Source organism: Diabrotica undecimpunctata, chromosome 10 (assembly GCF_040954645.1).
Source record: "Diabrotica undecimpunctata isolate CICGRU chromosome 10, icDiaUnde3, whole genome shotgun sequence".
In the NCBI taxonomy this organism is placed as follows: domain Eukaryota; kingdom Metazoa; phylum Arthropoda; class Insecta; order Coleoptera; family Chrysomelidae; genus Diabrotica; species Diabrotica undecimpunctata.
The window spans coordinates 44,919,137-44,935,624 of NC_092812.1; the positions used below are offsets into that span (position 1 = coordinate 44,919,137).

The 16,488-nt window shown below is 32.7% G+C and overlaps 1 protein-coding gene across 4 annotated transcripts in view; it reads right to left on the reverse strand.

Annotated features, from left to right (window-relative positions):
- Positions 1–11,444: 11,444 nt before the first annotated feature.
- Positions 11,445–16,488, reverse strand: part of LOC140451891 (galactosylgalactosylxylosylprotein 3-beta-glucuronosyltransferase P-like) — a 78,456-nt gene continuing 73,412 nt past the window's right edge. For all 4 annotated transcript variants that reach the window (XM_072545839.1, XM_072545838.1, XM_072545837.1 and 1 more), the window contains exon 6: positions 11,445–15,983. In XM_072545839.1, coding sequence (XP_072401940.1) covers positions 15,876–15,983 — 108 coding nt within the window. In that variant the 3' untranslated portion in view covers positions 11,445–15,875. The remainder of the gene's footprint in view (positions 15,984–16,488) is intronic.

Genomic DNA, 16,488 nt, shown 5'->3' on the forward strand with positions numbered 1-16,488 from the left:
TTATATTATTGAAACGTATGTGGCCAGGCGAGCGAAGTGTTTAGGTGATATATACATACATTTACGACGACATATAGTGTAGACTTGTAGTCATCAGATGGCATTGCTAGTACTATTGCTCTCAGATATTTATAAAATTGATATTATTTATTAAATTACTCCTACAATTTTTTTCTTAATTTAAAGCATGCGATTTTGATGACAGTAAATACCATTTTGAATGAGTATCAATTCCCTTTCTCCCTACAATTTTAGAAATCTGTATGAACGTTACAGATTACTGGAACTAAGAAGGTTTTGTAAATAATTAATTTTAAGAAACCCGTTCAGATGACTCTCTTCGATAAAACTTGCAACCAATTTTTAAATATCTATTTTGTTTATTAAATTATAATAATTTTAATCGGAATACGAATAGCGTTGAAGAAAAAAAATTAAGTTCCTCTTCAACAAAGGCATACGGTCCATTTTATTGACTGTTATGGATACTTTGCTGCTATTGTACGCGGTAAAGATGAACCAGAACTTGCACTAATCTCCCAGTACTCCAGTAAATGACCGTTTGGAGCTAATTAATTTTCCTCATTACGACGGATTTGCTTGAAAATTTATACTTAGATTCCTTTTGCCCTCTACTTCACTTTTGGGTCTGAGCCCAGGCTCTAAATAATTTGCTGTGCCAGGGTTGCTTTTCTTTGGGGGTTGAAAGCCACACCTTCTCGGGGGTGAAAAAACACGTTCAAAAAAGAAGATGGATAAATTAATTAATTATAAGCGTCGTTTTTACTCTAGACTTTTAAAAGTCAATACTTTTTGAGTTATTTGAGAGTGAAAATGTTCATTTTTCAAAATAAAAACCACGTTTTCAGACGGTTTTTTACAAATAACTCAAGAAGTAAGTATTTATGGAAAAAAATATTGTTAGCAAAAATGAAGCTTATAATAAAAAAAACAAAAAAATAGTCCACTTATGAAGTCTGTAGACCCAGTAGAAACGGAGTTGTAGCTCAGGAAAAGTATGTTCTTAATTATTGTCAAATTCCAAATCGAACATTTCAGCATGAAATAATCAAAAAATAAAGCAGTTTTCGGAGAAAACTCATCAATACTTTTTGAAAGTGTTTAAAAACCAGATTTGTTTTTGTTTTTTTTTTATAAAAGTTTCTAGCATCAAAACTAAGCGAGTTAAGATCAAAATAAATTTGGTCCCCTTTTTTTTGGTAAAAGTATCGTGAAAATCGAAATTTTGAAAAAATAAATTTTTTTCCAAAATAACTGAAAAATAGTTAGTGATACGAAAAATCAAAGAGTATAAAAATGTAGGTTTTGCTTTTCTGAATATTCTGATTTTTTTGTTGTAAGAGAAAAAATAGTTAAGATATTGTTGTTCAAAGTTTGCATACTCTCGTGATTGGTTACTGGCTTAAGTTCCTTCAACTACAACCCTTTTTAAAATAAAAGTTACAAAAATTATTTAAATGGACTTATTACCCTTAAAATAAGTACTTATTGAAGTAAATGGTGGACATTTTGCATATTTACTTTAAAGTTTTTTATTTTTGCACTTTTTAGAAGGAAATTGCTCGAAAACCGATTGAATTACGTAAATCAAACAACAGTAACTCTTTTTGTACAATTTAATGCTTTTTCCTGTTTTCTTTTTATGTTTTTAACCATAGTTCATCCGAAAAAAAAAATTGCTTTGATTTACTAAACACAACCAAGTGTAACTAGCGTCCTCTATTAGCAATATTATATTAGAGCCTAAATTAGCAATCCTCTTGCCAAAAAACGTAAAATCCTTAATTTCTAAATGGAAATTGTGAAAACATACAAAAGTATTGTGAAAATTAAAATACATATATAAACTTTAAACACTCCATTGGAAACTAGCAATATTGTATAAGCCATATTGGGCAGAATCATCACATTTTGAGTTCTAGAATCTACAACAGAGATTGGACATTCTTAATGAATCATCCTATATATATATATATATATATATATATATATATATATATATATATAAATTTATTTAATATTTATTCATATACTTATGGAAGCCGCCTACCATAACACCGATCGTACTACAGCCAGTTGGCTTATTGTTTCTTCCATTCATTCATGTCCCCTTACATAATTCTGGAACACTATACCACTTTTACAATTGTAGAAGATGGATATCATACGTTTCTGGAGTCACTTGATGCTCTAGAAAACTTGTTACTGATTGCCGCCTGCAATCTAGTGTCTCTCAGTTATGAAAAAATTGGTTGAATGTTTCATAGCTTAAATCTCCATGAAACAGCGCCATTTCATGCAGGTGTTCCATGCAAGTATGCAGGTGGACATCAAATGTCGGTATATGGAACGTACATGAGTTAAAGGTAATCACAGGTAAGCTTTCAATTATTGAAAGAGAGCTGGCAAGGTATAACATTGTCATCTCTGGGCTAGCTGAAGGCTTGGGTTTACTTCTCTGCTTGAATACATAAAAAAGGCAGCTTTCATAAATGCGACAACTAAAGAATTATCATTATTCAAGGAAGAGCAAGAGACAGAAGTCAGTGTTTCTGGATGTTCAGGACCAGAAATAACGCTTAGTGAAGAAACATATGCAATAAAAAGACTAAAAACCAACAAAGCACCTAGACCTGATAACATACAAGCTGAAATATTGAAACTATTTGAAAACAACCAACTCAAACTCCTAACGAGTCTACTGAACAAAATCTATGAAACTGCAGAATTTCCTACAGATTGGCTAGTTTCCACCTTTATCCCTCTCCCCAAAAACGCAAATGCCACCAGATGCTCTGATTACAGAATTATAAGCTTAATTAGCCATGTACTCAAAATCCTTCTTTCTGTTATTCACTCTCGTATATATAAAACTTGAAGAAAATATTAGCAGTGTTCAGTTTGGGTTTAGAAGGGGACTGGGAACGGGAGAGGCCCTATTTTCCATACAAGTATTGATACAAAGAGCTCAAGACGTAAATTGCGAAGTCTACGCATGCTTTATAGACTCTGAAAAAGCATTTGACAAGGTGCAACATCAAAAATTATTTCAGATACTGAAAGAATCTAGTATTGATGACAAAGATTTACGTCTAATTAAAAATTTATACTTACAGCAAAGGGCAACTGTACGAGTAGACAACGAAACAAGAATTCACGATAAAACGGGAAGTACGTTAAGGCTGCATTTTATCACCGACGTTGTTCAATACTTACTCGGAAATGCTGTTCAGGGAAGCTATTGATGGTTTAAGAGAAGGTATAAAAATCAATGGTGAAATCATAAACAATTTAAGATATGCGGACGATACGGTTTTGACTGCTGATAATGCGGAGGATCTGCAAATATTAATAGACCGTGTAGTGCAAGCCTGTGACAGACGGCATGAAATTAAACTGTAAGAAGACCAAAATTCTTGTAGTAAGTAAAAACGACGTAATACAGCACCAATCCACAGCTAATAATGAACCCTTGAAAATGATCGACAAAATTACATACCTTGAATGCAGCCTAAATAAGGAATGGGACCACTCACAGGAAATAGAATGTCTTATAGAAAAGGCGAGAGCTGTCTTCAATCGCCTCAGGAAGATTTTATGTAATATGCAACTGAACATTGGTATAAGAACACGAGTCTTGAGATGCTATGTATTTTCTAACCTTTTATATGGAGTCGAAGCCGGGACCTTGACGGAGGCAACATCCAAACGATTAGAAGCCTTCGAAATGTGGTGCTACTGCCGCATGCTCAGAATTTCCTATATCCATCATGTTACAAAAAACACCGTGATCCAACGTATGAATAAAGATCTGGAAATTATGCGTATCGTGAAAATCAGAAAGATTATATACTTAGGGCATGCGATGCGCAATGAGAAGTATCAATTAATTCAACTAATTTTACAAGGCAATATAGAAGGCAAAAGATCTCAAGGGCGCAGAAGGACATCGTGGTTGAAGAAGATCAGACAGTGGGCAGGAATGACTACCATACATCTATTTAGAGCAGCTATCAACAAAGTTGTATGGACCAACGTGATTGCCAACATCCACAGAGGATAGACACCAAAAGAAAAAGATAGAATCATCTCTATTATTTCACATGCTAGCACTTTCCTACAAAGAGAAATACCCCAAGAGCAAACTAAATTTACCAAAGGTAGAGGTACTCGAGAACATCCTCCGAACATAAGAAAAATCTAGGGAATGGAATATCCGACTATACATTTGTTTTATAGATTATCGCAAAGCGTTCGACATGGTCAAATGGCAACACTTATGGCAGATACTAAAAGAAGTAGGCGTACCACAACACTTAATTTCGCTTATAACTGAACTATACGAACACACTACTGGAACAATGAAAGTGCTTGATAAATTCTCAAACGAATTTCATCCAGAACAAGGTGCCAGACAAGGTTGTATACTGTCTCCACAATTATTTAATATATATGGGAAGCATATTATGAGAAGAGAGCTTGAACGATGGAAAAAGGACATCTCAATAAATGGCCGAAATATAAACAGCCTACGTTTTGCAGACACAGCCCTTCTTGTAAATAGTCAAGAAGAGTTAAATGATCTTATACGACTGGTCGATAACGAAAATAAAATCTTTGGTCTGCAGCTAAACATATCAAAGACAAAGATCATGATTAGACTTAGGCAAATATACAAATAAAAGTGAAAAATATGCTCATAATTGTGCACTAATTTACCCAAAAATATGCATTTCTTTTAGAAAATATGCATTAGTTTAATAAATATGTATACTGTTAATAGAAACATACATTTAATAATTATATATTTATAATTTAAAAAGTAAGTGGGTAATTGTAATGTACTAATTAATTGTAATGAAAGTAGTAAAAAAGTAAAATAATATTCCTTAGAATTATGGAAACAATAAATGATCAAAGGTTTTTCAAAATTTTCTATCTGTGTACATGTGTACATATATTTGTAAATTGGAAAACTGCTTTCCACATCAACGGATGTAATGGCAGCATATTTTAAATTCACAAAAATATTTGGTTCTAAATCTATTTCTTCGCAAAAATTACTAACAAGAACGTCAGACCTCAGTAAGTTTCTGAAAACCATTGTTTTTTTTTTAAATTGTTGTTTCAAATTTTAGAAAAATATCTTTTCCAGTGTCACCTTCAACATTTTGACAAGCTGATCTAATTTCATTAAGGCTATGATTTCTACAAAGGACAACTTTGATGATTCTAATTGAGTAATAGTTTTTTGAAGCAAACTAAAATTTGATTTAATGAATAAAAGTTGCTGCTGAATAACGTTGTTTTTAAAAAAATTGTTTAGCATCTAGCAGAGATTGGGAACTTTTATCCGTTAAAGTGTCAATTATATATTTTTTAAAAATCTATGAAATAGTCTGAAAAGAAAAAAGCGACTTCCAACCATGTTCCCCATGGTCTTAGAACGGGTTTTGGTAGAAGTGGAATATTTGGAAGCATTTCTTTATAAAGTTGAATTCTTATAAGAGTTTTGAGGTATACTTTTGTTATGCTTGATATTACGGAGTTTTCAAAAGGAAACTTTTTTAAATTTCTTGCGCAACTCTGTTCATTACAGGTGCTAAACAAGTAACGTGTATTAAGTTGTATAAAATATTTTTAAATTCTGTCCTGCCTTGATCGTATACAGTGTGTAAAAGCCAAATGGAATAAATTTATTATTTAGGTTACTGTACATATTTATAAAAAATCCCGAAACACGTCAAATTTAAATTATAACTTGACATTTTTTAAAGTGAAAATGCAACCCCTACCTTCAACCCCCTTAGAATGGCAGGTACAACCCCCAATTTTTAAAATAGGAAGTATAGGCTTGTGATATATCGTTTGAAATGTCTTTTCATTCTCCATTCAAAAATGTTGTCGCTTTCAAGTTTATTAAGATTAATTAAGATAAAATAAATTAAAATCATATGGTTACCGAAATTCGCTAAAATATACTCAAAACTTATTTCCCGTTTAGGTCTTGATAATGAGAAAGTGAACAAAAACCATAGCAATGTGGTTTTTAGATGGTAACCATTAAAAAACTTTAAAGAATTTCCGTGGCAACGTTATTTTAACACGCATTAGTAAATTGTTTTATTTAAGTTGTCAGTATTTTAATTTAAGTAAAAAGTTCGTTCAATTCAATTCTGAAAAATGGTTAGATTAACGGAAATGCATAAAATAACAGTTTTACAAATGATTGGTTACGGAGATAACACCCGAATACAACAGAAAGTAACTCGCCTATTTCATAAGAAATTTCCTAATTTACAGCCTATATCCCAAAGAACAATAAGTAAAATAGAGAAGCAGTTTAGCGAGTTTGGTCATGTAAGGCAGATAAAAAAAGCAGCTACCAATGCACTGAGTGATGAACTCAAATTAGATGTGTTGCTTGAGTTTAAGGAAAATCCACATACATCGAGTAGACAGGCATCCACTACATTCAATGCTAGCCATACATCGAGAGTAAACATATTAAAAGAAAATAAATTGCATCCCTATAAGATGATACCTACTCAGGAGCTCATGGAAGACGATTTTGGTAGGAGAACTTTTTTTTGTGAGCAAATGATGGACATGTTGGATAACAATATTATCCAATTAGAAGACGTTATGTTAAGTGTACTTTTTCACTTAACGGTCATGCTAATCGGCAAAATTGCCGCTACTGGGCCACGGAAAATCCTCACTGGATGAGAGAAGAACACACTCAATACCCTCAAAAGGTTAATGTTTGGGCAGGGATTGTAGGAAACAATATCATTAGTCCCTTTTTCATTGAGAGTAACTTGAATGGCAACAATTATTTGGCACTACTTCAAAATGATGTCATTCCAACGTTGGCAAATTTATATCCTGATCCAGGAAACCCTCAAGTTCTAGCGAATACGATATGGCTTCAGCAGGATGGAGCACCACCACATTACCAACTTAATGTCCGGCAGTACCTCGATACAATATTTCCCAATCGGTGGATAGGGAGGCGAGGATCGATTGAATGGCCAGCGCGATCACCTGATCTTACATTATTAGATTTTTTTATGGGGATATGTGAAGAGCCATGTGTACAAAACTAAACCTTCTGATTTAAATGACTTAAAATAACGAATAACGCTTGCGATTAGGTCGATCACGCTTGTTATGTTAAATAATGTTAGAAGACAGTTTTATTTGAGATTAGGATGTTGCCAAGACGTTCGCGGTGAACATCTACTTCATTAACATTCATAGATCTTTTTCGTGTTCTACATTTTATTACGTTTAGATTTTGATTGTATTGTAGCGAATTTCGGTAACCACATGATTTTAATTTATTTTATCTTAATTAAGCTTAATAAACTTGAAAGCGACAACATTTTTGAATGAAGAATGAAAAGACCTTTGAAACGATATTTCACAAGCCTATACTTCCTATTTTAAAAATTGGGGGTTGTACCTGTCATTCTAAGGGGGTTGAGGGTAGGGGTTGCATCTTCACTTTAAAGAATGTCAAGTTATAATTTAAATTTGACATATGTCAGGATTTTTTATAAATATGTACAGTAACCTAAATAATAAATTTATTCCATTTGGCTTTTACACACTGTATACAGGAACAGCTGCAGAAAGTAAAAATTTTGATATTTCTTCTTGTACCAAACGTGGTATTGTTGCAGAGTTGGTCTTTTTTCTAACTGCTTGAATAAAATTAAATAGGATTTTGGTAAAATCTGATCGCTATATTATTTATTATTGACAATTGACACGGTTGACAGTTGACACGGTTTCTCTCTAGAGTCCTTTCACTTGGAATATTCAATTTACAATATTTTTTAAAAAAGAAGTTAAATTTTCTTCTTCTTCTTCAGTGCCTTATCCGGTCCGGATGTTGGCGATCATCAAGGCTATCATGGTTTTGTTGACTGCTCTGCGAAACAGCTCCGCTGAGGTCATCCCAAACCATTGTCGGAGATTTTTCAACCACGAGATACGACGGCGTCCCGGTCCTCTTCTGCCAAATACTTTACCCTGCATAACGAGTTGAAGAATTCGATATTTTTCTTCGTTCCGCATCAAGTGGCCGAGGTTAAATTTTCATTAAGAATTTTGAAAGCGGTATATTTGAAGAGAGTAATGCACGGCACAAGTCTTCATTAAAAGTATCTTGTTTGTTTCCTTCTTTCGAACTTGACCGAAAAGACTTAGAGACCGAAGCTTGGTAATTTTCTCCAGATTTAGTTTTGTTTTTTTTTGGCTAAATGTGACGTAGTTCTGACATATTAATCTATCTGAAATTTATTTTCGCATGCAATTTGGAATAGATTTTTTAATATAAATAACTACAGTTAGAACCGATTCCTTGATAATCTTAAACTAAAGGCATCAATATAAGAAATTACATTCAATTAACTGTATGATTATTGCATGGCAGTCAGTGATATTTCGACCATAGTTAAAATATTTATTTTATAATAAAATATATATATATATATATATATATATATATATATATATATATATATATATATATATATATATATATATATATAAATAGGTTTTGGTATTATATTAAAATTGAGTTATATTATTCCCGTTTTATTAACGTTAAGTTACGCAATCATTAAAATATTTTAAATAACATATCAAATATAGAAAAGTATTAAATATTTAGTACTTACAATTTTGCCACAAACTGAACAATAAACTTTGACCATATCCATAGATAGGTTTAATCTTTGTAAGGTTTAATCCAAGTAGCGACACTAGTTATTTTAGGCACTTTAAAATCAAAATAGTTAAGAAATTAAACAAGCTCGACTGACGTTGCTTAAGTTTTCATTTCCACTTTTGATTTGCAAAAGGCAATTTTATTCATAACCCACGCAGTAAACTTTTGAAATACCTTTTTATTACGGGATTATAATCGGTTACCTGCTACAAAAATACCAAGAATATTAGGTAGTATCTATATTCTATAGCAACGGTCGGAAACTGGCACGCCAAAAAAATTTTAAATTTTATTTCAATCACATAAATTTTAAATATAATTTTTAAAGGCCTTTGTAACTGTCGCCGTTTGTCTTTTATGTTGTTCGTTTGGTTAATTTGCTATTGTCGATCGTTGTGATTTTTATTTTTTATCGATATGGATCGTAAAGCATAAAGTTGATAGTGAAAATAGAAAGTTTTTGACTGAATGGACTGAACAGTATTATTTTACGCTTGCTGATTCCTAAAAAGTACTTATTTAAAGAGACATTATGAAACGACCCATTAACAATTTTATCAAAAGATTACTCTGGGAACTGAACCTCGTGAAGAAAAGCTCAAGACATATCTACTTTCTTACAACAAAAGCACATCCAGACTACTTCGAAGTATGAGCGAGCAAAAAAATCAGCATACGCAGCACTTTTTTTTAAGATAAAACTGTTGTTGTCGCAATTCTAGGTATTCCATTGTCAGCATAAATCAATACAAGAAGAACCGAAATATTGGCTGCAGACAATAAAAGGGGGTTGCTCGAACTTCTGCCAAAGACACCTTGTACGCCATAGTACTTGATAAATCATGTGATATTGTTGAAGACGAAAAAATCTCTATTTTCGTAAGATTTTATAATATTGAAAATAAAATATTTAAAAAAAAATTGCTTGCAGTCTTGCCGTTTAAAGGCCATATTCGCGGAGAATATTTATTTTAGACATTTGATCATTTCATGACAAAATCAAACATTGGTTACGATAAAATGGAGCGTATTAAAAGGGAGCTTGTAAAGCAAATTAAAGAACATAATGCTGGGCTACTATCTTATCAATGCATATTTCACCAAGCAGCCCTATGTGGGAAACTTAGTGACACTCTAAAAGAGGTAATAAACAACTTGATGAAGTTGATTAATTTTATGAGGTGTCGTTCTGCTCCTCAGCACAGACAGTTCAAAGTTTTTTAAGGTCAAGTGAATGAACGTTTTTGGCAAATAAAACAAGAAATAACTACCTCATTAGAAAACTTGAATACCTGAGAAGCAATAAAGCATTTGGAGTTCCTGGCAAGCAAAAGAAGTATGTTGGTTGTGGCTTACCTGAAAGACATTTTGCAATACTTAAATGTGCGCAATACCGAACTACAAGAAAATGAGATATTAATATGTGATCTGATAAAAAGTGTGTCCTCGTTCCGTTGCAAGCTCGATATTTTTGAAAAAGATATTGCAAGTCAAGAACTAATTTTTTTTTCAAAAATTACAAAATACAAGAATAATTCTAGATCAGAAATCTTCTTCTTCTTAAAGTGCCTATCCGTTCCGGATGTTGGCGATCATCACGGCTATATTTACTTTATTTATTGCAGCGCGGAACAGTTCAGTGGTAGTCGTGTTATACCACTTTCGTAAATTTTGAAGCCAGGAAAAGCGTCTTCTTCCCGGTCCTCGCTTACCATTTACTTTCCCTTGGAGAATCAGCTGGAGAATGCCGTAACGTTCTTGATTTCTCATTACATGTCCTAGATATTCCAACTTTTTAGTTTTGACGGTCATGATTCTTTCCCCATTCTATTCAATCAGAAATATTTTAAGATTTCATTGAAAGTCTTTAAAAGGAATTCGCAGGAAGATTTGAAGACTTTGTAGAGTAAAAAAGTTGTCGGCATTCTTAAAAGCGACTTTGAAGTTCCTCCAGCAGGAGAATTGAGAGATGTTGCTGCGAATTCGTTTCTCATTTCAAAGCCTTTGCTCCAAATGGAGAATGCAGACTTGCAAGAAGACATTTTGTTGCAAATGCATAAAACTGCACCCACCTAAGAATTTTGAACAAACATGTACTATGTTTGGTTCCACATTTTTTTGTGAAACATTGTTTTCACAAAGAAAACTTCGTGATACGCCTCCGTCGAGTGAATCAAATTTAACGCGCTAGTTTGATTCACTCGATGGAGGCGTATAACGAAGTTTCGCCAATTTTGTCCTGTCCTTACCCAAAATTAGTTGCCGACCCTTAATCTATAGTCACTATCGGTAATATTGAAGACTGAAGTATTGAAATAAAACGAACATTGGAATTTCCAGTTTCTTAGTCATACCATACACGACATCACGATGCCCATTCCACTCTCTACGAGGCGTCAGGATTGAAGAGAGAGAGAGAGAGAGAGAGAAAGAGAGAGAGAGAGAGAGAGAGAGAGAGAGAGAGAAAGAGAGAGAGGGAGATAATATCCTACATTCTCGCCTCATCTATGTAACTATGTGTAAAGAGAGAGGTCCAGTAGGGTCTCCACAGCTGCCGTTGGTGTGTCCCTTATAGCGCCTGTAATTCCAAGGTAAGCAAGCCCTTGCACCTAGCTTAGTTTGAGTATGGCACCTTTGCTGCACCTTGGTATATATAGGAGAATGTATAAAAATAAAATATAAATGCAACAAATATATCTATTTAATATCTACATGATTGTGTAAATGGCATTACCTTAAAACTAATATAGGTATAAAAATCATCCACAGCCCCATTCTTGAAAAATAAAACTTAAAGTATTGGGATATGGTACTTATATGCACAATAAATATTATATTGATATAAATATATTGAATATCACGATCGCGTTTCTATGATATGAACATATAATTGTATGATCAAAACAATCAAAACAATTTATAAATAAATAGTAACAAAAATCACTGCAATTTTTACGCTTAATATATTATTGAAACAAAATTTTTACTAACGGAACATTCAATTTTATAAAATTCAGTAAAAACTAATGTAAAAGAATTGTTTAAACAGTTTCAGTTTCCAATAATTTTATTTGTCACTTTTTAGCACAAGTTTGAAACAAAATTAGTTACTTTTCTTCGAAAAAACTTGTTTTATATTTAGTTATATGTTTTTTGACAGCTCTACCTTGTTGATGTTTCTATCAACATCGTTTTTTGTAAATTTTAACAAATTATTAGTTTTTTTCCTAAGGAAATTTGTAAGAACTATAAGGGACAAATAAATACAGTGAGAAAAGCTAGGAGGGTCAACACTGTTCAAAAGTAGTTTTAGGTATGTAAATATCTTTTGAAATAATTGAAAAACTACAACGAAAAAACATACTAGACAGAAATTCAGAAATAATTAAAAATAAATGAAAATAACAATTTACAGTTATAGAGCAGTACAGTCGTGAGTTCGTAGAAGCCATTTTTAATGTGAATCAAAACGTGTTTTATAAACTAGCTCTACTGTATTACTTTTCATATTATAAGCAGACATATAAATCTCTATTGATACAGTGTACACTAACAAACGAAGAAATATATTTTCTTGTGCGCTGCTAATGATCGAATCCACTATTTTCGAGAATCCATGATTGACACGTGATTTTGTTTACGTTTGACCAGTTAGGAGGCGTAACTTTGGATGAATAATTTCATTATTTGTTTGCTAAGTTGTTAGAAGTTATGGTGAAACAAACACCTGTACTATAACTGTCGGGCAGTGGTGGAAGGGGGTTGTTAACGAGCTTGGGTTGTGACTCAGCCTTAGTTTACAGTTCGTTGACTCAATATTGTGAGACATTTTAAAACAAAACGACCTACTTCTTTCATTTTCGTCAATGTCAGAAGGCTCTTCTGCTATGAAGAAAATAAAAACAATGAAAACCTAGTCTTACGTGGAATTAAAGACGGAGTTGGTAGAGTGGATAAACCAAGTTCATAATATAGGTACACCCATATCAGGTTCAATAATTGCTGCAAAAGCAAAACAGTTTTTTGACGGAGGAGATTTTGATGCATCATCTGGGTGGTTCATCAAATGGAAGCTGAGGAATTTAAACGTGAGCTAGAAGAGTTTTTTATGATCTAAGCTACGAACAACTTTATAACACAGGCGAATTGTGAGGTTTTCTGGAAATATCTTCAAGGTCGGACGATTGCTTGTGTAAGTAAAGTTAAAGCAGAGAGCCATAAATCAAACAAAGTATGGATCACTATTCTGTCCTGCAGCGCCTCAGAAAGTAATAAACTGAAGTTAGCGGTTATTGTTAAAGCAAAAAGCCTAGATCTCTTAAATGCATTAGACCAAAAAAAACTACCTGTTGATTACTTGAACGAACAGAAAGGGTAGATGAGTAAAAAAATATTTGAAGGTTACAACACGAAGCGGCCTTGTGTCACGCGAATGAACTTCTAGAGATTTAGACGACCAGAATGACCACTCGCTGAAAAACTGATGCTGTGTAAACTGCACTGTAGCATTAGGAAACACGTTTTCCAATCAAAGAATCAGAAACAAGTGACAGTCTACTTAAAAAAGACTGTAACTTATTTATGTGTTCTTGTTTTAAAGTTCATATTGGAGTATCGAAAACACGCAATATCTTAGAGCTCCTAGATACTGTCAGTTTTAATCTAAGATCTTCGTTGTAGAGAATTGCTGCATTTTTACAAACGCATTTTTTGCTATTTCTGTTGTTTGATCATTATTTACTGAAATTCAGGTTCCTAGGTACTTGCATTTTTCAATTCTGTCTATATGTTGTTAGTATGCTTGTTTTTTTTTGTTGTTAGTATATTATACTTATATTTTTTTTATATATATATTTTTAGTCCATATTTTACACATAAGTCATTTGTCTTGTTTAGTAATAGTTTTAATTGTTCGGCAGAACTTGTAACAATTTATGGTGCCATCTGCGTATATTTTGTTTTTGATAATGTTGATAGTTCTTTCGTTAACTATTATTACATCACTTTCAGATAGCAACACTTCTCCAAACATGGATTCACTGTACGCATTAAATAGTAATGGGGACATAATACATCCTTGTCTTACTCCTCTTCTGATTTCAATATCTGACCTGGGTTAATTATCTATTACAGTTTGATCTCTTTGGTTCTAGTAAAGGTCTGTTTCTGTTCGTACATTTTTTCCTTTTTGGCTTATCTTGTCAAACGTTTCTCAAAATAAACGTAAAGATGCAAATCTACATTAAAACAACACCTCTCTGGTTCCTAGTACGTTTCTGAATCCAAACTAACTATAATCCATTCCTTCATCCAGTGTTTATACGACTATGCATTACTTTCAAAAACGATTTAAGAACATGCCTTATTTATGACGTTGTTCTGTATTCACTGCAGTTTTTAATGTTGGCATTTTTAGGTATAGCGCAAAAGGTGGAGAGCAGTTATTGTTTTGGTATAAGACTTGTCCTGTATATTGTGTTAAACAATTCTACTAGTATATCTAAGGGTTCGTAATTTATGTATTTTAAAGTTTCTATTATGATTTGGCCTCAGCCTACTGCTTTGCCATTGGACAACTTCTATTCTACTTGCCGTGGCCCTACTTTTATTTCCATTTGTTCTGTTTTATTGTTTTTAACTAACTCATTAATGCATTATGCCCCTTTCTTTAGTTTTTCGTTAGTATTCAACACAACATTCGCATCTTTCGATATTCTTGTTATACTACTTCTATGATTTTTCTTCTGTTGATGCCTATCTTCTATGGATGCTGGCAATCATGTTGACGTCTGCTCTATATAAATGCACTGTCGTCATTGCCGCCCCGTGTCTGATATTCTTCAGTCGCTATGTCGCCCTGCTCGAAGGACCTGATGCAATCTGGTTTCTGATAAGTTTTTGAGCACAGTCTATGTACAAAGTATTTGAGGCGGTAATATGACAGAACTATACGAGTTGATCTTCTCTATGATTCTTTATCCCAATCCAAAGTGCCCTATAGTATTGTCTATGACTCCCTTACCCACTTTGGCGTTAAAGTCTCCCATCAAGATATTTTCTATTGTTGATTTTATATTGGCTGAATATCTTTGTTATCAAGTTGACGTCTTTTATCCAATAAATCTAAAATTGTGAAATACAAAAGTTTTCAATTAGAAAATCAATTTGGGTGTATCCTCCATTTTTGTTTGTAAGCTTTTTCCGACATAACAGAGAAACACTTCTGAACAGTCCTGAACACTCAAAAATTGACAACCGTAATTTGAACTTTCATGCCTCATTGTAAGTTTCATGAGAAAGAGAGAGAAGGAGAGAGAGACAGAGAGCAAGCGTATGTTGTCATTAAAGTGCACCAAAGAAGTATGAGCACAGTATTAGTTGTAACATAGTTCCAAAATATCATCAATTAAAGTAAAACAGAGCGCCTCAACTAGTAAAACGACGTAATACGTAGCTAGTAAGAAACGAAGATGTAGATCAAGCAATAAAATAAAGAAAGGTAGAGGTGTTGAACCATATGAGTCCTAGAGAAGTATGGACAGTGTTTGGGAAAACAGGAACGACGGTGGTGAATGAAGAGTAAAGATAAAGAAAATACAAAAGGTAATAAGTTATAGAATAGGAAAAATACTAGATATTAGAAGATAGCAAAGCAATCATAATCATATCTTAACCACTAGATAGTTTTGGCTATTGTGAATATAATATATTAAGTATGTCATAGTTTAGGATCAGTTTAAGTGGTATTCGGGACATTTCGAAAATATATTTCCTTTTATATTAAAATTTTTTAACCAAATATATAAATAGGTAGTTTGTGCAAATAATATTTTTTGCACATTTTGTAGGACTCTAACTAAATTTATTCCTTAATAAAAATATTGCTTCAATAACGTATAGTAAAGGTGCACAACGACTGAAACAACTAACTTACGCCATTACGTTCATTTTTCACCGTAATGAACATAAAAATAATTTTTCTTATAAAAAAATAAATTACTTTATGCACTATGTACAATTCAAATGGACTTTCCAAACAATTGCCATTATATAGCGTGATAGTTTCGTAAGTAAATAACCTGCGCAATATTTTAAAAATATAAACAATGTCAGATTAGACTAGAATTTTTTTGAGCATTACGAGGTTTGAATTATTATATTTAACCATATCTAGAGGCAGCGACGGTTCATTTTTCTTTGCCTGTGTATGCCATACCAAGATCTGAAACAAAAAATCTCGATTAGTAAATACTCAACAAAGTCATTCTCGAATAAATTTTCTTGTAACACATTAATACGTAGTTAAACAATCACTGTTACATAGTCTTTAAAGAAAATGCCAAAGTATCAGCGGAAGCACGCTGGATTTAGAAGTAATAGAGGTTTAGGAAGAAGTAATAGAACAAGACCTTAAGTGGGCAGATAATGGAGTAATGGCCAATCTCACTACTTAACAGATAAGAACAGCTTCTTAGAATTTGTAGGAACCAAGATTCCTGAATAGAGAAGAAAGAATTTACTACCTAGAAAGAAGAAATAAAGAATTTGAAATAAGATATTTAAAATTGTCTAAGAATAAAGATGACAATCAAGAAAAGAATTGAGAAAATATATACGATAATAATGGAAAGCTTAAAGGTTAAAATTGAAGACGTTGAAGAAACTGAAAATTACATGGACGAATTCGGTTGTCGTGTTAAGACGCGGAAGATTTGAAGCCCTGGCGA